Below are 26,333 nucleotides of genomic sequence, written 5' to 3' on the forward strand. Positions count from 1 at the left end.
AGAAGTTGACTTTAAATATCATAATTAACTTGTGCATACAATATTTTGAGTTACGAAATCTGACGCATAAACGTAGATTTTCCTAAACCGAAACCACTCGAACAAAAGATATGTAAATATGCCTTTCATTTAAATGGTTTCGATTTCAACCGTCAGTATATAGTTAATTAGTTATTTTAAATTTAGATTTGAGTTAGTTGAGTTAAATTGCGATTTGAAATATACGATCACAATAGTTTAGTCAGGAAAGCACCCAAATATTTGGAACCATCAATGTTAATTTCAATTTTTGCCTATATCCCGGAATATATCAAACCGAATTCAAAACCTTTTGCGATCAATTTTAGAAATTGCAAGCAAGAAATACTTTTTTATATTTAGTTATTATTGTCTATTTAATTTAAAATTGGTCCAAAAATTTAAATTGTAAGGCATATTAATTTTTAAAAAAATACTTAAACTATGCAGTTTTAAATGACAAACTACAAAATTTGCAGAAAAATCTTGAAAAATCATTTTTTAAAATTTTCATTCCTAATGAGCTATTCAAGGGATTTTGTTTGTAAACCTTATGATTCTATAGCTTTTCAATAAAAAAGCTTGCAACGGAGTATAACTATACAAAAAAAAGTCAGTTTATATCATGGACTTGAGGACAATTCTTAAGTATCAGAGTTTATGACATCACGGTGCTTTTCTGAAAGTTTCTCCTAGCCCAACATGCTAATTTAAAAGTCTAATGCATTATTTCAATGAAAAATCACTAAATAAATTATTCTTCGTCGAAATAATTCATCTGTTTTAGTTCGATTACGAGTAAAATAGTAAAACATATAATTCTTAAAATTACTACAGGTCATTTGAAGCAAAACATTGGAAGCAAAACAAAAGCTTTAATTAAATAAGAATGTTTCCAAAGAAGAAAAAAACGCCTTCTGCTTACGTGCTACTGGGCAAATGCATGATGGACAAGGTCCAGAAGCTCTGTCATATTCGAGGTGACAACCAGGCTCACATTTTGGTGGAGTACATAACGGTCCGCAAGAACATGTCGGACAGCCATCGGCTCCTAATTTCTTTTCACACATGTGACCACATGAAACAGTTGGGCATAAAACGGGATCTGTAAATAAAGTTTGAAAAAATCATGAGTTATCAAAAATATTACTGATTACAAATGAAAATTTATGCGGGTTATTCAAAAAATTATAAAAACAGTCAAATATATTTAATAAACTAGCCAATAGTAGCAACAATGAAGTAAAGAGATTATATGACTATGCACAGTGAGTCAAAAAAAAATTTGACCACCCTGAATTTCTTTTGATCTAATGATAGGATTTTCACGTTCTAGGACTCAATCTTAATGGATCGAGGGTGATTTTTAAAATGCTAATTAATAAGTGCACACGATGCATTAAGTTACGTAATCAGGCACAAAAACGTACTTTCTCTGAATAAATGTACCTTCTTTGCGACAGTTTCGGATTTCTGACCCCTAAAATATAGAGGTTAATTGCAATCTGGAAAATATGGTTCCAATAGTTTGGCCTGGAAAGGGCTCCAAAGTTTGAACCTCTAAATGTTAATTTTACGTTTTGCGTAATTCGCTATATCTCAAGAACTTTTAAGGCGAATTGAAAAGCTTTTGCACTTAATTATTCAATTCGTTAATTCAAAGGTAATTCAATGCAAAAAAATAACTTTTAACATACATTTATTATTTTTAACTACTTTTTTAATAATCGTCAAAATAAAATTTGAATTTAAGGTGCACAATTTTTACATAATTTTAAAAAATATAATTTTGAATTTAGAAATACAAAATTTGACCACATTGAAAAATTGAGTGGTTGAATAGTTCCTGAGAAAATAAATTTCAAAAAGGCTAGATATTTAAATTTTGATTTCTCAGCAACTATTCCATAGATTTTGCTCAAATTTTGTTTTGCCTTGAAAAATTATATTCTGTAAAATAGAACACAAAGTTGTATATCTTACAATTAACCAAAGTTGTATACCTTTTTTTCGACCATTATTAAATAGAATAATAAAAAATAGTACATGTTTACTAAAAGTTATATCTGTATGAAATTATCTTTGATAAAGGAATTTTATAATTGTGTGGGAAAAAATTTCAGTTCGCTTAAGGAGTTCTCGGGATATAGCAAAATACGCCAAAAGTAAAATTAACATTAGAAAAAACATAAAATTAAGGGGTCCAATCTTTGGAGCGCTCTCTTGAACAAACTATCGTACAAGAGATATCTTCCCCCTATATTTGGGGGTCAGAAACCCGATTCCGTTACAAAAAGGTCTGTTTATTCAGAGAAAGTACTTTTATGTGTGTGATTTCGTAACTTAAAATATCATCTGCACTTATTAATTAGCATATTTGAAGTCATCCCCCCGAGCCATTAAGATTGAGTCCTAACATGTGAAGATTCGATCATTAGATCAGAAGTTATTCAGGGTGTTCCGTTTATTTACTTTTATTTATTTATTTATTTGAGCACTGTTCATTTTATTTATCAAGTACCAAAGTTATACATACTTATAATATCAAGCCTACTTTGAACTTGATTGACATAATAATTACATATCATAAATTATCAGTAAAATTAACTTTTTGTGCATAGGTCAACCTGAATACCTTTTCAAAATAAGCGTCACAACTGAACAAAAATATAAAACACACGTGAAATTTTTAAAAGACGCAATTAATGCTAATAAATTCAGTTGGATGACTTAAGTCCTTTCAGTACTACAAGTATAAAGAAAAACTTTTCTAAAAAGTGAAATTAAAAAAAAAGAAAAAAGAATTGCATAGATTTCAGACGATGTTATTTCTGTTGTTATTTTACGATGTTATTTTACACTATTCACATTCGAAAGAAACTAGCAAATGTTATTTATTGTTTGGCATTTCAGTTATGTGTTCCACACAGAGTTCGAATAATATTTAGTTTATCGACCAGCGATAAAGTAAACGAAAAATAAATTATGATTACTGTTATGTACAAAATCATGCATATCTAACCAACTGATGTAACTGACTAACATTTTTAAGTATATACTCAAGTGAAATACTGCTTAGATATTTAGTACTGAAAAGACGCAAGATAATTAAATCAAATACCTTAGCATTTCGTATCAAAAACTTTTTTTAAAAATAACATTTATATTTGGATGACTTTTCAGAAAGTACAAACCTTTATTGCAAACGCAGACAGGACATGGTCCAGTATTTGAGTTGTAATCCAAATGACAATTTTTATCACAAACAGGTGGTGTGCAAACGGGATCACAAATGCAGGTGGGACAGCCTTCTCCGTCATAAGCTTCATGGCAAAGTGGCCCACACTTGACTGGGGAACAAAGAAGTTGCGGAACGGCTGTGAATGAAACACTATCATTAGAAATATATACCAAATTAATGGTGTGAATTAATTTCAACACATTTTAAACCGAATTCTAGTTCCAGTTATTATAAAAATGACACGCATTTAAATAACAGAAGTCTTTTGACCATTTCTATAGAAAACAAGTCGCTAACAATTCCATTCATTCAGATAAATTTCCCTACAATGACTTTAGACCCAATTTATCGGCAGAAAACTCTTCAGTGGATTTTACTCTCTTCCTTCGTAACGGGCAGTGTACATTTTTTAATAAAAACTATGTCTTACATTTCTCCGTAACTAGTTTTCCACATTTATTCACAAAAACTTGATCTTGTGGCGTAACTACCGATACGAAAATTAAGCATCAATTCACTGGTATATAAGATATGCTAACTTGATTCAATCTTTTGATAGATCAAGGTTGGCATTGTCGATAACTCCTCCCCCCCCACATTGGTGACTTACTGACGTAATATGATCACGCCTATCTTGACAGTAACGCCCACTTTGATCTGGTAAAGCCTATTTCTATGGATGGTCCACATTGAACAGTTGACTTGCTACATGTGACTGCGGCGTTATCCACCTCATCACGCTGTTGCTACTCAGTCTCGTCTCGATCATACACAACATCAGCCTGCATACACTCGATTGCTAATTACAACACAGGAGCGACTACGACCGTGAATTTAATACACCTCTCACATTCGGCACTCAAAGAACCCGGTGACATTAATCCAGCTCACCCGGTCTTTCACAAGTACAGCAACTAGTGATATCCGTTCATCGAATTCTATCCCTGATAAAATTCTGGTGGGGGAGTATTGTGGCGTAACTACCACTACGAAAATTAAACATCAATTCAACTAGTATATAAGACATGCTAACTTGATTCAATCTTTTGATAGATGAAGGTTGGCATTGTCGAGAACTCCTCCCCCCACAGTCTCAATCAGTCAACTTCAAGACAGTTTCAAAAATGTGGTCTGCTTTCCTATCTTGTTTTACTGATTTTTATTATTGCTTGAGTTAGCCTGATTTTGGCTCTTACAATATCAAACACTCTAAACAAAATAATATCCTCATTTGTCTGAGTATCTAATTGTATAGAAAAATCGAATGATGGTCTTGCAGTTTTCCGTAGTTGTAGGTACATTTTTATTGGCTGAAAAGTCACATGGCAACATCCAGTTTTTAAAATTAATTTCCATATTTTTTCAGTAGTCTTTAGCATATAATAAATAAGTGATAAAGGAATTCGCGATCGTACACTCTAGTGGAGCCTGAAAATTTCAGGCATCTATTTATTAAGTTTTCATTTAGTTCTATCATAATCATTGGCAGAGTCGGACGCCATTTTCTTAGTAGCAAATAAGAAGAAATTTTACCCTAAAGAAAAGGCAGAAGAACTTGAAAAAAACTAACCAGAAGATTGGTAAATATTTTTGAAACAGAACACGCCAAACATTTGAAGAACAATTTCCCAATAATTTTTACTTTTCTATTATTAACAAGCTTCCAACCGATAACTACCGATTTCATGATCGCATACTGTTACAGATGTGTGTATTACAGTAAAATAATTTTTTTTTGTCTTCAATTCATTACAAATTAAAGTGAAGTTAACATTGCTTAGTTTATTCCAATAAATAAATATGATTTCAGAACGTGCAGAACTGTAATAGTTATATAATAGTATATATTTCTGAATCTATATAATTCGGAAAACAACGATAAAGAATCATTCGAATTACTTCAACTAATATCATTCATTTTAACTATTAATAAATTTTTATCGTTTTCTTGGGAAGTATTTTTTAATTTTGAATGATAAATTTCAACTAGTATTCAGCTATTCTGTTTTTAAGTTTCATATTGAAATTCATATCGAGATCCTGCAATTATAAAATTTTATTGTGTGGTATGTCATCTTAAAGTAATGAAGGGATCTATGTATATATTATTTGAGAATAAAGTTTTCAAAGGAAGAACATATCATTTTGGAATTCTCCGGATTTATAAAGCAGGTAAGGGTTATAATTTTTATACTAAAAAATTCTACTTGTAAATAATTTTTTTCTTCTTACTTGATGATAATTTTCTGCAGAATGGTTTTCTACATCCGATTATGAATTAAAAAAATAAGTAAGTTTTTATTTTAATTTGAGGAATTTTTATATTCTTTTTCTTCGTAAACATTCTTCATTTAACGTTTTTTAATTTATAAATAATGATTTTTATTGCAACTCAAATTTTTTGATAAAATTTGTTGCCAAAAAACTTTTTTTGCAAAATTAAATTGTATAAAATTATAAGCTTTTGTATATTTTTTGCTTATTTTAATGTTTGAAGTCATATGATTCTTAAAACTATGGAATGTAAAGTTTAAATAGGCTTTTGATGTTATATCATTAAATTTAGTAAAATTATTTCTCAGACATTAGGTTCTAACTCTAATAAGAAGATACATATTTTTTCTGCTTATTTACAAATATTTTTCCAATATGTTTTGGATGTTCCTTCTCTAAAAAAATGAGATACCATTTTGTTTTTGTTTGCATAAGAAAATATATCAAACATTTTTCTTTTTCAAATTTAATAAGACGCAATAAAGAAGGAACTTTACAATGCTACACGTTACATTAGAGACGTCTCCAGAGTAACAGAATGACTGTTCATATGGAAATCGCAGGAATTCGTCTCCAGCGCCCCCTATAGTTCGTTGCGATCACGAATTGTTTTCCTTTAAAGTGTTTTTTGCATCCGATAGTTAAGTGCACTTACCAGGAATATTTATTTATCTTATATTACCCTGCTATTATTACGTTTTTGATTTATATTGTTTTAAATTACAAGTTTAAAACTTAAAGAATTGTTTCTTTATTATAACGTAATTCTGTGATATTACTTTATTAAACCTTTTAAGATAAACTTATTTGAATCAGTGTCTAAATTTATTAATCGTTGTAGAAACATTATTTTATTGTGTAAATTACATGAATATCTTATAGGGTGTATTTCAAATGGGAGATATTTTTGATGACCAATAAAAGAATATTTTTTGTTACGGAATTTAAATGCCTTTTGGCATACTTGTTTGCGATTTCTAAAAATACTTACGATTAAGAGTATGTATAATATTATAAGAATTTCTCAAACTCTTCATTTTTTACAATTTTATTATAACGAGCAATCATTGAAAATTGACAGTAAAAAAAAAGAAGTGAAATATTTTTTATTCTTTTTTTTAAGATTTCAAAACATTTATGTATTTTAAACAATTCATTTTATGGTAAATATGGAAGATATCTTTGAATTATTTTAAATTTCCTGGTGCATATGAATTGTACTGGTAAAATATTTATTAGTTATGCAAGGAAAGAATTGTATTGTCCAAGAGAAATGTCCGGTCTGTTACAGTCAGATCTTATTTCAAAGATAATAATTTTAAAAACTAATCAGTAGATGGTACTGTAACTTTTTACTATTGCTTTCGTGATTCAGTATTATGGAATAATCATTTTGAAAAACTATCTTGAAATAAAAAATTACTTTTGATTTTCGTATTAACAGAAGGAAAGTGCTTTCTTAAAGTGTTCAGACAATTAATAACTTTTTCAAGTTAATTACAGAAACTTCATTGACTGCTTGTCATATACAGAGTAACTCTGTGAATGATGTGATATCTTCAGACTACAAGTGGTAGTAAAAAAATTCAATTACGTAAGTTTGCCTAGTCTGTTACATGCTGAATGTATTTTTTAGTGGCTTATAAGATCTAAATGATTTTGATGCCTTATATGATCTCCACGAGTCTAAATTTTAATACAATCATGATTCTGACGATTAAAACCCGTATGAGACAAAAACAAAAATCAATGCTAATCACCAACAATCGATTTAAATTTTGTTTTTTAAAATAATTTCAGCTTGAAAAATATTTCAAATTTAAAAAAACATGCTTATTGTAAGTTACTGTTACTTAAAATGAATTAGAACTAAACGATCAGCTTCATGCACTATGTGTTCAAATTATATTTAATAAATCAGATAAATCAGCCTGTTTGGTAAGCGAAAATATAGAATTACGGTTGTATAACTCACCAAATTTGTTATAACAATATGCTTTTAATTTAAAATGTTATTAAAAAATAAGATTACTAAGCATTTTTTTTGTTTTTGTTTCGTTTTACGTCCACAAAACTTTGGGTCACGCGGTGGGACATGCTTTCTCGGACCTGCGCATCCTCTCCTTAATAAAAACCTAATTTCTTCGTTTCTGTGAAATTGAACATGCCAACGGTGCAAAAAAAATTTTTCTCAGGTTTTGCAACCAAGAAAATATTTATTCAAATACAAAAACAATCGTGTATGTTGCTCTTTTTTATTTAATTTTTTTGTACTTTGCGAATATAATTTAGCATGCGCGTATCTGAAATTTCCTCGAAGAAATTATCCGATTTAACTTTTTGAAACCACTCATTTTGGAAATAAAATATTTACACACACATTTGTCAATTTGAAGTATAAATATCTATTCTCTGGTGGTTGCAGCAGACAAAGTTTTATATCTAACAATTTGATATCTGTTGCACATTAATTGTTTAATACAAAGGTGCACATTAAAGTTATTGTAGCCGAATTTTTATTATTTATTTAATATTTTTAAAAATATTATTAATAGCAATTAAATATTTTTAAAAATCTACTTATTTTAATTTGTAATTCAATACTTTTTTGTGCAACTTGGTAAAAATCTAACAGTAATATTTAATGTTCCTTCAAACATAAAAGAGTCCTACATAAAATTTTGATAAAGTTACGGCCCGCCATTTGATTTGTGTTTTTAATTGTGGCCCCCGGCCTCATACAAGTTGGAAACCCCTGGTCTAGAGGATGAACACTGGCCATACTAACGGTGGGTAAAGAAATGAATTAAAAAAAGGAGGATTTGGCTAAGCTATGATGTTTCAAGAGATCCTTACGCTACCAGCTTCGGCGAGAAAATGAGGTAACTCTACGCAAACGCATTCACTGCGCCACAGGCCACTGTGAGACAAGATCGCGAAGGGTTTAGCCATCATCTGATAAATTATTTTCGTAAAGACGTTACTTATTTTGTTTTTTAAAAAAAAACTTTCCTCCCTTTAATTGTTTTTATCAGTGTATATAAGAAAAAATGCATAGTTACGAAATATATTTTTAAGAGAAAAATATATTAATAAATTTCATCCTTTACAAAACAGAAAGATATCTGGAATTACCTTATAAATAAATAAAGAAAAGTGACCTGCAAAAATAACACTATGTACGCAATATTATTTCAAGAAAAGTTTAAAATAATACCCTTCAAACCAAAGCCTAATTGTGAACTGCACGTTGTACTCGTATAAAAAAGGAAGAGGTTTAAAATTACTGCAACTGTGAGTATGTAGGTATGCACACTATTGGCGAAACTACAATTAAAACTTTGTTATAGATATTAGTTAATATAATAAAACTTCTCATGTGCACAATGCTTAGCTACGAGCAATTAAATTTTAATTTCCCTCGTTTGCATGGCAGTGTCAAAAAAACTCATCTTTCTTGTATAAATTTCAACTATACTTTTAAAATATATATACTGTTAAATTTTGTGAAATTAAAATTGTCGATTGATTTATAATTTTTTTGAAAGTTTTACCATTCTTCCCCTTGTCATATTAGGGAATTTTTTCTATACTAGATTAAAAATTTTCACATACAAATAATAATGTCAAAGAATGAAAAAAAGACACATCTATGAAAAAGTGTTCTTACATTCCTTATCTTCGCAAACACACTCTGGGCAAGGTCCAGTCGGATATGGATTTAAGTAACATCCGGGATCACATTTTGGTGGGGAACACAAAGGTTGACAGTCACATGATGGACAACCAGATTCTCCAACAACTTCAGTACATCCCGATGGACATCGCACAGGGGAACACTGCGCTTGACCTACAAATATAGAAAAGGAGTTAAAAACCACCAGAGAATTTTCAATTTTGTCAAAACATTAAAGTTTACTCCCAAGTGCAATTCGCCAATCACGATAAATTTTGTTGCAAAACATTCTAGCAGAGAATATCCATATGCTGTAACTTATTCCCCTTCGCTGGTTATGAAATTTTTTTCCAATGGCCACCTGTGTTAACATCCATCAAGTCAGGCATATACAGGGCGATTTTGTTGGCCTCTCTTTCAGGGACACCATATTAGGTAGGCCAACATCGCTCCCACGGTGAGGACAGATAGTACAGAGAAGGAAAAAACATCCATGCCTTGCCCGGGATTCGAACCTAGAGCCTTTCTGATGCAAGGACGGTTCCCTACCCCCTACACAGGCCGGTCGGCGGTTATGAAAATAAATCTCGACAAAAATGGAGATTTTGAATTATGATAAATTATTTACCGTGAGCTCAGATTTGAGAATTAGTAATATACTGTTTTGAAAATAATTTGCTTTTATATTGGTGAATTAAATAAAAATAGGGCTCTTTCACGTGTTTCACCGTAAGTTTCAATGANTTAAAACAAAACTTACAACAGTTACTTTTCTCAACAATTGAAATTTAGAATAGGGTTTTTAAGAAAAATGTGTGAACTGTTTGGAATTTCAAATTAATATTGAAATGCACAGGTTTAGAATTTTCTACAGTGAAAAGTTTTCGGAGCTTCAGTGTTCAAAAAAGTATACAAAAGCTAGACGTTAAGAACGTATCCAATGAGCGAGCATCGGATTGCGAAGCAATCCGAAATTAACTGTGACAGCAGTTCCTGGGGATGGCGAGCGATTTAATAAATCAGATAAATCAACCTGTTTGGTAAGCGAAAATATAAAATTACGGTTGTATAACTCACCAAATTTGCTATAAAAATATGCTTTTAATTTAAAATGTTATTAGATTACTAAGCATTTTTTTTTTTTGTTTTGTTTTGTTTTACGTCTACAAAAACTTTGGGTCACTCGGTGGGGCATGCTTTCTTGGACCTGAGCGACCTCTCCTGATGGGCCTACCCTGACGACGAGTTAATTTTTCCGTATGCCCTAATTGGGGTGGATCTTGGGTAAATAGATTATGTTCACTAATAGATCTTAATATAACCATAAGATAAATAGAATTATTCGAGGTGTTTTACACAAATTACCATTCTAGTTTGATAAAAAATAAACATTTAACTTAAGGAAATAAATGTTGGGCAGGAAAACTGGGCACAAGCGTAAACGAACAAAAACTCTTTATAGTGCATATATTTTAAGTCAATAATTTCAACTTTCGTTGATACAATTGAACTGTTTCTAGACAGTGGATACCACATTTCTAGAAACCCCGCAGTCCCTACAACAGATAGCATGCGATTCAAAAGCCTCGAGTCTTCCCACTATCCTCCATTTTGTGGCATCGTCTGGAGGATGACCACTGGCCAAACTAACGGTGGGTAAACAAATGAATTAAAAAAAAAAGCAAGGATTTGGCTAAGCTACGATGTTTCAAGAGGTCCTTACGCTACCAGCTTCGGCGAGCAAAGGAGGTAACTCTACACAGACGCGTTCACAGCGTTCACAGCGTGCACAGCCACTGTTTCACGATGCCGCAGACCACTGTGAGACAGAGATCGCGAAGGGTTTAGCCATCATCTGATGAATTATTTTCGTAAAGATGTTACTTGTCTTGTTCTTTCCTCCCCCCCCCCCAAAAAAAAAACCTTTTCTCCCTTTAATTGTTTTTATCAGTGTATATGAGAAAAAAATGCATAGTTACAAAATATATTTTTAAGAGAAAAATATATTAGTTAATTTCGTCCTTCACAAAACAGAAAGATATCTGGAATTACCCTATAAATAAATAAAGAGAAATGACCTGCACAAATAACACTATGTACGCAATATTATTTCAAGAAAAGTTTAAAATAATACCCATGAAACCAAAGCCTATTCTGAACTGCACGTTGTATAACAAAAGAAGAGGTTTAAAATTACGACAACTGCGAGTATGTAGGTATGCACACGATTGGCGAAACTACAATTAAAACTTTGTTACAGATATTAGTTAATATAATAAAACTTCTCACGTGTACAATGCTTAGCTAAGAGCAATTAAATTTTAGTTTCCCTCGTTTGCATGGCAGTGTCAAAAAAACTCATCTTTCTTGTATAAATTTCAACTATACTTTTAAAATATATATACTGTTAAATTTTGTGAAATTAAGACACGTGAATGAAAAATTGTTCTTACATTCCTTATCTTCGCAAACACACTCTGGGCAAGGTCCAGTTGGATATGGATTTAAGTAACATCCGGAATCACATTTTGGTGGGGAACACAAAGGTTGGCAGTCACATGATGGACAACCAGATTCTCCAACAACTTCAGTACATCCTGTTGGGCATCGCACAGGGGAACACTGCGGTTGACCTACAAATATAGAAAATGAGTTAAAAACCGCCAGAGAATTTTTAATTTTGTTAAAATCATTAAAGTTTACTCCCAAGTGCAATTCGCCAATCACGATAAATTTTGCTACAAAACATTCTAGTATAGAATATCCATATGCTGAAACTTATTCCCCTTCGCTGGTTATGAAATTTTTTTTCCAATGGCCACCTGTGTTAACATCCATCAATTCAGGCATATACAGGGCGATTTTGTTGGCCTCTCTTTCAGGGGCACCATATTAGGTAGGCCAACATCGCTCCCACGGTGAGGACAGATAGTACAGAGAAGGAAAAAACATCCATGCCTTGCCCGGGATTCGAACCTAGAGCCTTTCTGATGCAAGGACGGTTCCCTACCCCCTACACAGGCCGGTCGGCGGTTATGAAAATAAATCTCGACAAAAATGGAGATTTTGAATTATGATAAATTATTTACCGTGAGCTCAGATTTGAGAATTAGTAATATACTGTTTTGAAAATAATTTGCTTTTATATTGGTGAATTAAATTAAAAAAAGGGCTCTTTCACGTGTTACACCGTAAGTTTCAATGAGAATGCCTCAAATTTCATTATAATTAATGTTTGAAGTATTTACGATACATTTATGGCCATCGATTTTCAGTGTGTGAGCATCATTGTATGTTTAAATAGAAAATATAAGTACTTATCGTAAACATTAATGTATATATAATCTGAAATTATATACTAAGTATATATTATTTTTTGAATATTTCAATCTGAAGATATATTGCGCCAACTGCAAAATTTACATTATATTTTATGGAGGCGAACTATGTATAATGTTTTTGAAGTAATTTCAAAGCCAACAAAATATCTTTCCTTGCTCTTATAATATTTCTTCTTAATTTATCTGTATAAATGAAACAGAATATTAGCATGTTTACTCCTTATATAAATTTACAATTCTTCGCAGTTAATTTGGTGTATTCAAAATTCTTTCCAATGACCAACTTGCGTGATATAGTCCAAAGAAAGAGTTTTCTATAGGATTAATTAAATATTTTATATTAAGGACTTTTTTGCTTAGGTCTGCGTAATCAAAAATTACTTTTATGTGGAGTTTATAACATTTTGTCTCTATTTAGGATCTATATTTTGCTTTCCGGATTATGATAGCACAAGTTAAATAAACATAGATAATTTCGCAATGTCATATAAAGAGTATCTTGACGTTACACTGAAACCAAGTGTTGCTTTGACTACTTACGCTTTTAAAACGTATCTCTATGAACAAAAAAAAAAGAGAGGTCAACAAAATTATGAAAAATTATAATTAATTATAATAATATTAAAAGTATTTACTAAGGGTCAATTTACTGGAAAAAGTGTAACTGTGACAAATATTGTTTATCACAAGTTGAATGCATGGTTACTACATGCATAGTCAACCTCTATATTTTTAAGTTGAACTTCTAAATCAATCTTTCATTAATGTAAGAATATCAAATCGCATGAAAAATCTACAAAAAATAGAAGCTAATTTCTTGGTGATAATTCAACTCGAAACTTTGTCACAAGGGAAAATACAAAATTGCAGAAGCGTGATATTAGCTCAACGTAAATAATTATAAAACTATTAGAATCCTCAATAATTTTTTTCGAGAAGTACAAATATGATTGTGGAGGTTTTATTGTGAAAGCAAAAAATTTCAAACCTATGTACTAAGCTGTTTATAAACGTCCAGTCCTGACCTATGCATCCAAAACTTGGACTCTGCCAAAGAAATAAGAGGCTTACATAGCCATCTATTAAAGAAACATCTTTCGACCTACTTTTGGAGGAGTGAAGGAAAGTGATTTGTTCATAAAAAGTACAAACTCGGAACTTCGTGTGATAAAATTCAAAAATTAAGCAAAATGCGATTTGCAGGGCCCATTTGCCACTTGAATTAACCTAGCCGAACACACAAGGTTTTCAAACCAAAGCAAATTGATAACAGAGTTAAAATATGTTCAAAATTTGAATTAAAAGCATTCAAAGTAATAAACTGGCACGAACTGGCCGAAAGAAAACGAAATGGGAAAATGTTCTATAGAGGACCAGGGCCCTACCCGGATCAATAATGATGATGATGTACAAAGTGCCAAATCAGCGAAAAGATTAAAAAAATGTCTAAAAACAAGTGTCTTAATACCACATTGCTTTGTTTGCCAAAATGATTATTTAACAATTATAACATTTGTAGTGATTTACCAAATTTAAATACTCTTAAAACATATCAATAATGCATACCTGCCAACTTTCATTCCCTTCAAGGATGATTTTCCCCAGTGGTAGTAAAATGGAATTTAAACTACAATTTTAAGCAGAAACACACGTTGTATTTTGAGCAATCTTATTCGGACTACAATGATAGTATTTCATATTAATATATATGTTTAAGTTTTTGAAAAATAGTGGTGGATCAAAAAGATTATAAATTAAGTTTATATATGCAAAGAATATATAGAAAGCATGGATTTTACTACCACTTTAAATATAGAAATAAAATTTTACGCCAAATGCGTAAAAGTTGGCAGGTATGATAATGTGCCTTTTTTAGCCGAGAAGCACCAGATAAAATTGTATCTAAATACAAGATATACAAAGGGTATGCAAACAAACAAGTATCTCAAAAAGATTCCAGATCGGATTGAAAATCTAAAACGCACGTGTGAAACATTTTCAAATAATGTATTCATTAATACCAAACTCAACTTCCTAACCCCTAAAGGTAGGCCAGAGTCAATTTCTAAATCTATAAAGGAAGGAATCCTGACTTTTTATTTAATTCCCTTATATCTATCTATATACATATATAGATAGATATACATAATATTCAGATAGAGGGAGAGGGATTGATAGATATCTTCTTAATTACTCCAATTTACTTATTTTATTATACTGATAGGCTTATGCATTCTGTTTCGTAGATGACGTGAAATGAAATTTGGGTACAGTTAGTGCGGGGAATACTAACATGAATTAAACTAATATAAGCCATCGAATGACGAAATAAAACTAAATTACCAAAATAAACTATTTATTAAAAACTGAATTGGAACATACTTCAAACTTCCAAAATAGTTGGAAAAAAAGCTCTGCTCCCTGAAACTCGCTTAAAGCCAAAGTAAACTACTGTAGCGAAAGCGTTCATCCAACTGAAGCAGGCAAAAATATTCTAGTTAGCAAGAGTTTCAGAGCGCATGCGTAACAAATCAACAAATAACAAATAAGAAAAGATTTCTCCAAATAAGCTATAGTTAGATTATTCAACTACGGCTGAACAGTTAGTTTAAATGAAGATATCTCGAAATAGACATATTTGATATTTTAAAAAACCCATTTAAGGACTTCAAACTTGACCTATCCCTCAAACACTTGGGGTGAATGTTAAAAATAAATCAAAATAAAGTAAAAGCAAGAAAAACATTCATTCCAAAGCACTTATTAGGATTACAAATAAAATTGCTCTTGAAAAAAATTTGTCTGAACAAAATTTGAATATAAATTATTTAAGTTCATTAAATCGAAAAAAAATCTATTTGTATTTTAATGATAAGCCACGCTTATAAAAATCATAATTTATTTGTAAATATGTGGGGTTAAAAACAATATTTATATAAAAACAGTATTGGTTGAAATAATTTATATACCTGTTTTAGTGACATCGCCTGGACATTTACATTTAGGACATTCTCCTTTTGGAACATTTCTAACGACTTCGCATCCAGGTTGACATTTTGGAGGGCTGCACATAGGACCACATATGCACATTGGACAACCACTGGGGTCTACTACTTCAAAGCAATCTCCCTTGCATGATACAGGAGAACAAAATAATGCGGCTGAAAACAGAAAATACACTCTTTGAAAAGTTTATTTAATTGAAAATAAATTACTTAAAATTAAGATTTTGTCAATTTTTTTTCCTTTGCAAATACATTTGCATAGTTTCTTGATCATTACTCTTACAATATATACATATTTAGATTCCACTATCAAAAAAAAATATCGCTTGATAGGTAAAAAAAAAATGAAAATTAATGATCTCGTGCAAAAAATCGAAGGCATTTTTAATATCTGATGAATCATTATTGAGGTCAATCAGAACAAGGTTTATGAACAACTATTTTATGTAATCCATTTACGCAGAAATCGGCATGGTCCAATAATATATCGCATATCAATATTAAAATCCTGCCAAATCAGTCTTGAAAGCACTGAAGAGATATTATACTGTCAGAAAGCTGTTTGCTTTATTTATATAAAAATCTTGTCTGAAAGCAAAGTTAATCATCAAAAGCCTGTCAGAAACTAAAATTATTTAAAATTTCATATTTAAAAAAGAAAAAAAAAATTATTGTCTTTACTAAATTTGATTACATGCAGCTTAAAAAAACTTTTTTTGGATATTCTAAAATTCCACTGCTTTCCTATATCTTAAAAACGATTTTCTGCTCCATACGGGCTTATAGTTTTATCACTTGAAGTTTGACAAAAGAACTCTAGACATCTATCTATATTAAGCGTGGTAATTTTGTGGCAGCCTATGCGTGCTTGCAAAACTCTACTGCAGTTTGTATGGTTATTTAAAACTAATGTTTCATTTATTGAAAATGTTTATTTATTTTTCTCAAAAATGGGAAACAAATGCCTAAATTAATTTTCTTTTAATGAGAATAGATTTAGAGATCAAAATTTTTCTCTGAAGTAGGAAGAAAATATAACCTGGATTTCTTCCGGAACATTCACAGCCAGGGCATTGACCTTCTGGCACATCTTTCTGCACAATACATCCATCCTCGCATTTGGGAGGTGAGCAAAGCTTTTCTTGACACATGCAGAAAGGACAAGAGTTATGAATCGTCACTTCAGAACAGCCTGTAGGACACACCACTGGAGAACACATTGGAGGAGGCGTTGGTGCTGATGCAAATGCTGGACCTGAAAATTAAAACTAGCTTTATTATCACAGTAAAACTTTTAAAAACAATTTAAAATCGAAAAAGTACATACAAAAGCATGAATTTCTACAAGTTACAGATCAAGATCAGAAAAAAAGCAACATAAATGGTATATACTGTTTATAAGCTATTACAGGTATGAAAACAATCAAAACATGAAAAAAAACGCACAATTTTAGCTGTCCTATCTTTTGGTTGATTGGTTGGTTGGTTGGTTTCGTATGCCTGCTTAGGCCATAGAGTTGAAATAGTAGGTAGAGGAACCGAGTTCGCTTTATTCCTTCCGAAAAGACACGCCATAGATAGCAAGCAAAGAGTTACAATCATGTGACGGAAAGAGTGCAATACTTGGCGCAGTATCACAAATGTTGGCGCACTAAGTTTTTAAACAGCTTTATTTCGGTATTACCGATGCGCAAATAATTGGAGCATTTGAAAGAGAGAGAAAAAATATTTTCGTTAATCACATTTCTGTAATATTATTAAATGGGTTTTTAAAACATGAGGAGTTTTTTTTTCTCAACAAATAATTTTTAATTAAAGTACTGATTTTATTAAAAAAAATTCAGTAGTTCTCGTCTTGACCCTTAACACTATTCCTTAAAATTTATTCATTATATAAAAATAAAAAACGATATTCTGCATCACTTATATTTATTACTATATTCAGAAAATTTTTTTTAAATGTTTTTATTGCAAAGACCTATTTTNTTAAAAAGTAGCAGTTAAAAATATTTTACTTTACAAATAAAAGAACCATAATCATTTTATGGACATTAAGAAAATTACAATGCCCATCCATAAAAAATGTAATTTTCTTAAAAATAGTAAGTGCATTTAAAACTATATCTTTTAGCCAGCTGCAAATTAAATATATACAATCTAGATAAAGGTAAAAACAGTTGAAATTTTACAAGAAAGGTTCACGATGCTAAATCTTTGCACCACAGCCAGCTGTTAGCCTTGGCCGTCTGAGCAGTTTATTCCATACCAATGCATAACATGCGCTAATTTACTGCACTAATTTACTCCTATACAACTTATCCACTTCTATGTTATGTTTTCTAAATTTGTTGCACTAAATCAAACTAATTCTACGCTTTAATATACTAGTAAAATAAAGTATTTCCAATAAAGCAACTATTTTTAAATAAAAAGAAGATAAACAAGTACTTAATGATTATATTAAATATACCTTAATTTATTTTCTAAATAGTACATAATTTGTATTCATTTTATGTATAGTAACAGAATTATATAATTTTATTAAAAATTAACACTAAAACTACTATACACTATTTTATATTTAAATACTAAAAATATTTCATAGAATTTAATTATTCATCAAACATATAAGAATATACAAATAATTTGGTTTTTAAGCATTCCTATGTAATTTAAAAAACACAACTTCTTATGTACCATATTTTTTATTTAAATATATATATTTAAAGGAAACATTTTAGAACAAGATAAATATTGGGTTTTAGTAATCAAGAGGTAAAGATATACAAAATCTTCAGAATATACAGAAATGATATCGACATTTAAAGAGAACTAAAACAAAACCGAAAGTTTACTCAACTGTTCCTTGGCGCTAAAGTATCTCGCCAAGGAAGCCAACAAAGCTTTGCAGCTATTTCAGCTAAAAATAGAATATATATTGAAATATACTTAAACATTATAAGTTTAAAGTTTAAGAAACAATAAAAACTTATGTTAAATGCAAAAAAAGTGAGCAAAAACGAGCGTAATTGATTATTAAAGCAAATAAAACATGATTATCAGAGCATGACTGAGTATCGGAAAAATTTTAAAATCAATTTTAAAATAGAAAAAGTGAAAAAAAATGTCGCCCTTTCTTGTAAAAAGTTATCGGACAGTCCCTAGAAAACTTCTCCGTGCAGCAAAATGCTCAGGACTTTTGTACCATTCTTATTTCTGAATTAAAAAGACAGACAGTTAATTGCATCAGACGATCGCAATGCTAAACGAATGGACGGGAATCGAAGCGGTCTCAGTGAACGGCAAGTTTGGGCTACAGTCACGTGACTTTATCTTGTCCACGGGTCGGGGGTTATTCTACTCTCTCTACCCAGTATTTCAACTCTATGGCTTAGTCAGAGGGGTGCGATTGTTCTTGTTTTCCAGCGGCGCCATCTATGGCCAAGAATTCGACTTCTGCCACACCCATTTGTCGCATCCGTTTGTAGGGTGGACCCATTCATACATTCATTCATTCACATATCGTAATTTTGACCTGAATCAGAGAACGATCGATCTTCAATCCAGTACCCCCAGAGGTGTTGATTTGTTATGGGAACATGGAGGACTTTGTGACTCAACATATTTAACGTGCATCAGTCACCATTTTACAACACGGGGAGTCTGCAGCCGGTGGGGTTCGAACCCACGAACTCTCGGACATGGGCCCAGCGCCCTATCGATCAGACTATCCCGGTCTGTCCTATCTCTTAATTAGGGATTTTGAAATTGAATGGGTAGCAAGATCTTCCCTAACGTAATGGAACGTCATTCAAACAGGTGTATAAAAACTATTTCATATTTGAATTGTTATAAGTTTCATCAAAAAGTAGGAGATAACTTCTCATTTATTTCTTATTGAGCCTGTGTTCTTAAGGTTAAGCTTATTTTAGAGTTGAAATAATTATTTTCCAAATCCAGGAAATTGAGCGATTCGGTATGATTAACATGCTAACAAAATATTCTTACATAAAGCTAAAATTATTGCATATTTTGAAACTAAAATGTTCTGTGTTTCTGAGGAAAATATTGTCTTTTAGGAAGAAATAAACAATGATGAGTGATGAGTTTCTTAAAAAATCGTTTAATGAACGCAGTAATTCCAAACAAAATTTTGTTAATAAATAAAGGCAAATAATAGAGAATTAAATGTAATAAAAAATAGTCAGAAATAAATGGAAATATTACAGAGAATTTCCTCTTTAAATCTACAGCATCAAATTAACGCTTCTTAACAGAGTTAGTAGGAGCCTCTACTGAGCCTAGAGTAAATAGAAACCTAGAAAAAGTAATGTCATAACTAAACGGATAAGCTTCTTGAAATCCTGGTTTATATTCTTACCTACAGAAACCAGAAGAAATATTTCTTCACAGCAGAATAATCAATCATTTAGAAGTTTAAAAATAAAACCTTTTTCTGCAATTTTAACCCAAGAATTAATGTTCTGTTTCCTGTCCTATAAGAACAACTCAAATATGTTTAAAGCAATTTTTATTTCTTTAAATCATTAAAACTTCTATACTTTCAGCTTGGACATATGTTAGAAACTATAGCGTATTCCTACATCTTCCGTCACTGTAAGAGTTTCTTTATTTAATGTGATATAAAGTTATACAACTCTAATTGAAACTTGTATCTTAACCCTTTATGGAACGGAAAATATTATTCCGAAAATTTAGTGCAGAAATAATGAATAAGAGTTATGGCTATTGTATGCATATCCAAAATCAAGTCATTGGCTATACTTGAAATTTTTCAGCAGAAAATGGGGTTGATTAAAAACCACGTAATTTAAGAAATAAAAAACTATTACAGATGTAAAGGTTTATTTTATTTTCAAAAAAAAGTGGGGCAGTTTTTATCCCACTGCTCCTAGAAGAGTTTAAGATTCACAACTTGTAATTGTAAAATCGTCAAGAGTATTTAATGACGACACTAAAAAGTGGTGTGTTTTTTGTATAGTTGGAAAAAAAACTTGTTACTTATTGCTTCCATTAAAAAAAACAGTTTTAATGCGCTTGTAACTCTTTCGAAAATTAAAATCATGAAGAATTTAAGTTCCATACATATTTATTGGAAATCATATAAAGTAGTAAAAAGATGAAATTCTCAAAGAAATTAAAATTAATTAATAATCCCAACAAGTTTAAATTTTGCTAAAGTGACTTTCCATAAATGTTAATATCCCAAGAGTTCCCAAGCTAATTTTGAATCGTAAATATGTAAGATTAAATACTCATATATATCTATGAGGGATTTTTCCTTCCAAATTTATCCAGCCTTTTGCAGTATTCCATCAAATCATTTTACCTGGTGAGTTAATATTTGTAATTATTGTAAAGAAGGTGGGAATTTTGACATAATTGAATAAAAGGTGCATACGTTTTATTGAATTAAGGAAACCTTTGAGAGATTGTTGTGCCGAATTCAAAGCCGAATCATTCATAGAATTAAATAATTGAAGGTTACGAGTTATAAGGTCGTAGTTGATACTTTTGTTGCAACTCCGGAAAAAATGCATTAAGTCAAAACACAGTAAACATCGGCAACCGCCTCTTTATCGGTATCTTTTAATATCGTCATTAAACTTGGCGAAAAAGTGATTATCTGCTTCTTGGAAGTGTACAGATCTGGATGCTTGTATTAATCTAATTTCTATCTATAATATACTTAATAGAGAAACTTCTGTTAGATCTTGTTTGTAACAGAAATATATTTATGAAAAAAAATGGGCTTAAGTTTTAATTTTGTAGAGCACTATGTTTGATATTTCGGCAAATGTTTAGAAGGGTAAAATCACAATAAATGCTTCTTACTGTCTGTACCACAGCTATTAGATTCCCTACTTTAATTTCGATTTAAAAGTCTTATCGAGGTGACTACAACATCGATGGTTCAATAAAATTCATTTTGCTTTTGTTCTGAAGCAAATTTTGATCAAATCACAGAGTGGGTTCCTATTTACGTGATTTTTTTCCTATTTATCTTCTAGTTTTAATCATTCTGTCGGCCACGATTGCTGTGGTAAGACGCTTTTGTTCTTTCGAAGAATTAGAAAGAACTATGAAGTTGTTTAAAAGCTATTGTCCAGTATACTGAACTTTAATAACCTTTCTTGGGTAAACCGGACCGTTTGGATCAGTCAAATAACATTACTGCTACTGAACGGGACTCGATGGGAGTGTTGTGAAGTATGATGCATACGTGTTCTAAAAAAATTCATAGAAGTTCATTCATAGAATTCAATTAATCAGCACTAACACAAAAAGATAACAGATAAGCACATGCATAATTTTTTTTCCTCAACTAAAAGGGGACTTCCCTGTGGAGTAAACATAAAAAATGAAAGTTGAAGTAGGTATAGGGATTCGATTATAGAGAGAATGGATTTGCTGCAGAGTATGCCCCCCCGTGACGTTATCCCGATACACAAAATAAATGTATACATTCTACAGAAATAGTGATACATGAAATACGATAGAAATGGTGATGCATGCATACTTATGAAACACAATGCAAGTTTGTACGTACAGTGAGCAAAAAACAGACCATCCTGAATAACTTTTGATTTATTCGATTTATTTTCACATTCTACGACTCAATCTTAAAGGTTTGAAGGGGTGACCTCAAATATGCTAAATAAGTGCAAACGATATTTTAAGTTACGAAATCAGACCCTAAAATGTGCTTTCTCTGAATAAACATACCTCTCTTCGTCGGATTCGGATTTTTGACCCCCAAAATATAGGGAGCAGCTGCAGTCTGGAAAATATGGTCCCAATAGGGAGCAGCCAACGCTCCAACGCTTGGACTCCTTAATGTCAATTTTAGTTTTTGCGTATGCAACAAATTGTATTCCTTACAATTCAAAATTTTTCGACCATTCTTAAATAAGACAATTAATAATAATAAATACGTAGGGGAGAGTGGGGTCAATTGTAACATTTTTTACTTAACTATTTTTAACTAACAAAAAATCCAATTTACTATTAGTATTAATTGACAGACGAGTAAAGTAGACTATCCTCTACTAGAAAAAAAAAAAAAAACCTTATTTTAAATGTTATTATATTAGTTATTAACAATTTTTGACAGTCGTGCACTTGTTACAATTGTCCCCACTTACGGGGTCAATTGTAACAGTTCATAAATTCAACTAAAACATAGTTAATTATACATATTATCATAGTTGTGATATATTTTTTTATTGATCAAAATAGTAGTGATATTTTAGGAGTAAAAATAATAATGAGCAGAGACCTAAAGGGTTAAACTTTTAACTTTAAGGGGTTAAAAATTTTAATTTATGCTGTGAAAGGTGACAAATAAAATAATGCACATGCAACATAATATAATGATATAGGAAACTATTGGTGGCTCTTAAAGTGTTAAGTAATGGTTTGTAAACATAAGATTATTTATTTTCAGCTGTTACAATCGTCCCTTTACTTATTGTTACAATTGTCCCGAAGACGCCATTTCAGCTTCCTTTGTTAAAAACAATTCTAGTTAATTAGCTAAACTAATATTTTTTTATTGAAATGTTAATTAAGGTGTCCACTTACATATTCGGTTACTAATTTTTATTTGTTTAAACAAAATTACTTTGTTACAATATAATATTCTAATACCAAAAAAAGTACTTGCGTGGCGTGAAAATATCTTTTGTGATGTAACTCTTTCAAAAGTACATAAAAATGGTTGCCATCAGGGGTGTACATGTAGATTTATTAAATACACCTTGTGCGCCACCTAGGAACCAAATCTAGAACCCGACACTCGAAATTTTTGCTCTGTTACAATCGTACCCTGTTACAATTGACCCCACTCTCCCCTACTAAAGAGCATTTTTTGCACGGAATTACTTTTGGATAAATTAAGATTTTATAATTATATCTAAAAACTTTTCAATTCGCTTAAAATGTTCTCGAGAGATAGCGAAATACGCACATAGTAAAATTAACATTAAGGGGTCCAAACTTTGGAGCGTTCTCCAGACAAAATTAATGGGACCATATTTCCCAAATTGAGGCTACCCCCTATATTTTAGGGGTTGGAAATTCGAATCCGTAGAAAAATAAGGTATTCCTATAAATAATTCTATTGAAAGCTGGAATCGGTTGTGGGAGAGAATTTTAAAATGAGCAGGATGGTCCACCGTGTCTTCAAACGTAAGTATAGTCAGCAAAAACAAGGAAAAAAAGATCATTTTTATATTTTTTGAACGATTGGCCAAATTTTCTTTCCGAAAAGAAAAAAAACGCACTTTTTTGAAGAAGCATAACAATTTTTATTGCATACCAGTTAGCGTGAAAAAATAACCTCTGATACCAAATTTCATAAAATTTTGACAATTTAAAAAAAAAAGGTGGTCAGCAAAGAGGGACATTTGGCATAAATGAAATGTCGCCAACTTTTGTCATTGGTAGAAACAGATTTACGTAAAGTAGGGGTACACAACCTTTTAGATAGAGTGAAGGGCCATATACATATCAGATTGACCAATGAAGGGCAGCATGTCAAAGTATTTACGCAGACATATTGGCAGTAATTGTAGGGAGTGATTGTTATATAAACATCCTTGTTCGAGGCACTAAATTCTTTTTGTCAGCTAACCTTGTAATACCCTTGCATAAAATTAAATACTTTCAAATGTTTAAATTTAGAAACTGCAAAACTGATTATTTAAGAAAAAATAACAGAATCCGAAAATCAGAAAAAAATTTAGATAAATTGAAGTAATTAAAAAAACTAAAGGAAAATGCATGTTTTTTTATCATATTGCATAATACAAAAGTCTATTTAAACATAAATTTTAACATTAAAAAATTTGTTCATAGAATTAAATTTTAAAAACAAATAAATATTTTAGTTATTAAAATGAATGCAAGTTAAATACTTTGATTTAAAGAAATTTTTTATAGGGTTAAAAACGATTAAAATTGAAACAAAGCCCTTCAGCGGAAAATAAGATTTAGCATTTAGTAGGAAATATACTTAACCTAGATAATTATAAGAGAGGGAAGAAAAAGCATATAATCAGAAATAAAGTAAAATGGTCAAAGTAGGTAGAAAATGGTTTAAAAAATTTCTTAATGGTTATACTGTTATGTGCAAAATTTTTAAATATTGTGATAATTTTATCTGGTTGATCATGTGATAGCTTTTTCGAGCCTTTAAATGAAAATGGTAATGATTTTGTTTAAAGACTGCTCTGTAATTTTGAACAGGTCAAATTCATTCTGGAAAACAGTCTTTCGACAGAAGCTGTTGTTGTGGGTAATATTAAGGCCTGTTTACACTGTCCAATTTCTTGAATCCGAGAAATTGGACGGATTTCTCTGTTCAAGAAATTGGATGATTCGTTGACACTATCCAAGTCCTTGAACGTCGCTGATTCGTTGAAAGAAAAACTTGCGCATGCGCATTGTTCATATTCAACATTTTAAAATAATACTTACATAAGTTTAAAATTACTAAATAAATTCAAATAAAATCATAATAACACAAATAAACCGCAACAGATCAATTTATTTGGACTAAAATATATGAAAACAGACAAGAAGATGACATAATTTGCTGCCTGATTGTTGACGTCACAAAACCTAAGACGCTGATTGGTTAAGGGAGAAAAAACTTGGATGGAAAGTAGAACATGCTCTACTATCGTCCAAGAAGTTGGACCAAGTTCTTGGATGTTTGTTTACACGATCAAAGCTCAAAGCAAAACAAGTTTCCATCAATATCAATCAATCTCTGTCCAAGAAATTGGATCGTCTAAACAGGCCTTTNAAATGTTTAAATTTAGAAACTGCGAAACTGATTACTTAAGAATAAAAACAGAATCTGAAAATCAGAATCGATTTATCAGAAAAAAAATTTTGATAAATTGAAGTTATTAAAAAAACTATGGGAAAATACATGTTTTTTTTATCATATTGCATAATACAAAAGTCTATTTAAACATAAATTTTAACATTAAAATATTTGTTCATAGAATTCAATTTTAAAAACAAATAAATATTCTAGTTATTAAAATAAATACAAGTTAAATACTTTGATTTAAAGAAAGTTTTTATAGGGTTAAAAATTATTAAAATTAAAACAAAACCCTTCAGCGGAAAATAAGATTTAGCATTTAGTAAGGAATATACTTAATCTAGATAATTATAAGAGGCAGGGGCTGAGAGAGGGAAGAAAAAGCATATAATCATCGGTGTATGATGTAAAATGGTCCAAGTAGGTAGAAAATGTTTAAAAAATTTCTTAATGGTGATACTGTAATCTGCAAAATTTTTAAATATTGTGATAATTTTATCTAGTTGATCATGTGATAGCTTTTTCAAGCCTTTAAATGAAAATGGTAATGATTTTGTTTAAAGACTGCTCTGTAATTTTGAACAGGCCAAATTCATTCTGGAAAACAGTCTTTCGACAGAAGCTGTTGTTGTGGGTAATATTAGACTTGGCCAAATAACTTCATCAGTTTTGGAATTTACCCTGGATGGTGCTCTTCTTTCAGGGATTTTTAAATCGTGTGAATACAAATAGCGGTGTGTAATTTTTTAATTGCTTGAATGCAAATTGCTATGTGCGAATTTTAAATTGCGCAAATAAAAAACGCGATGCGTGATTTTCAAATCGCGTGAATATGAGAAGCGGTGTATGATTTTTGAATTGCGAAAAGAGTAACAACGTATGATATTTTAAACGCCAGAACACGACTCGCGATTCATGA

At 30.8% G+C, this 26,333-nt stretch overlaps 1 protein-coding gene across 1 annotated transcript in view; it reads right to left on the minus strand.

Annotated features, from left to right (window-relative positions):
* The window catches only part of LOC107446012 (kielin/chordin-like protein), a gene marked incomplete in the record, with an annotated part of 171,960 nt that overhangs the window by 89,219 nt on the left and 56,408 nt on the right, over window positions 1-26,333 (minus strand). The window contains 5 exon segments of the mRNA XM_071183690.1: window positions 944-1,123; window positions 3,213-3,395; window positions 9,204-9,383; window positions 15,520-15,711; window positions 16,595-16,810. Of these exon segments, the coding sequence (XP_071039791.1) occupies window positions 944-1,123; window positions 3,213-3,395; window positions 9,204-9,383; window positions 15,520-15,711; window positions 16,595-16,810 (951 nt within the window).

This window comes from Parasteatoda tepidariorum, chromosome 7 (assembly GCF_043381705.1).
Source record: "Parasteatoda tepidariorum isolate YZ-2023 chromosome 7, CAS_Ptep_4.0, whole genome shotgun sequence".
Lineage (NCBI taxonomy): Eukaryota > Metazoa > Arthropoda > Arachnida > Araneae > Theridiidae > Parasteatoda > Parasteatoda tepidariorum.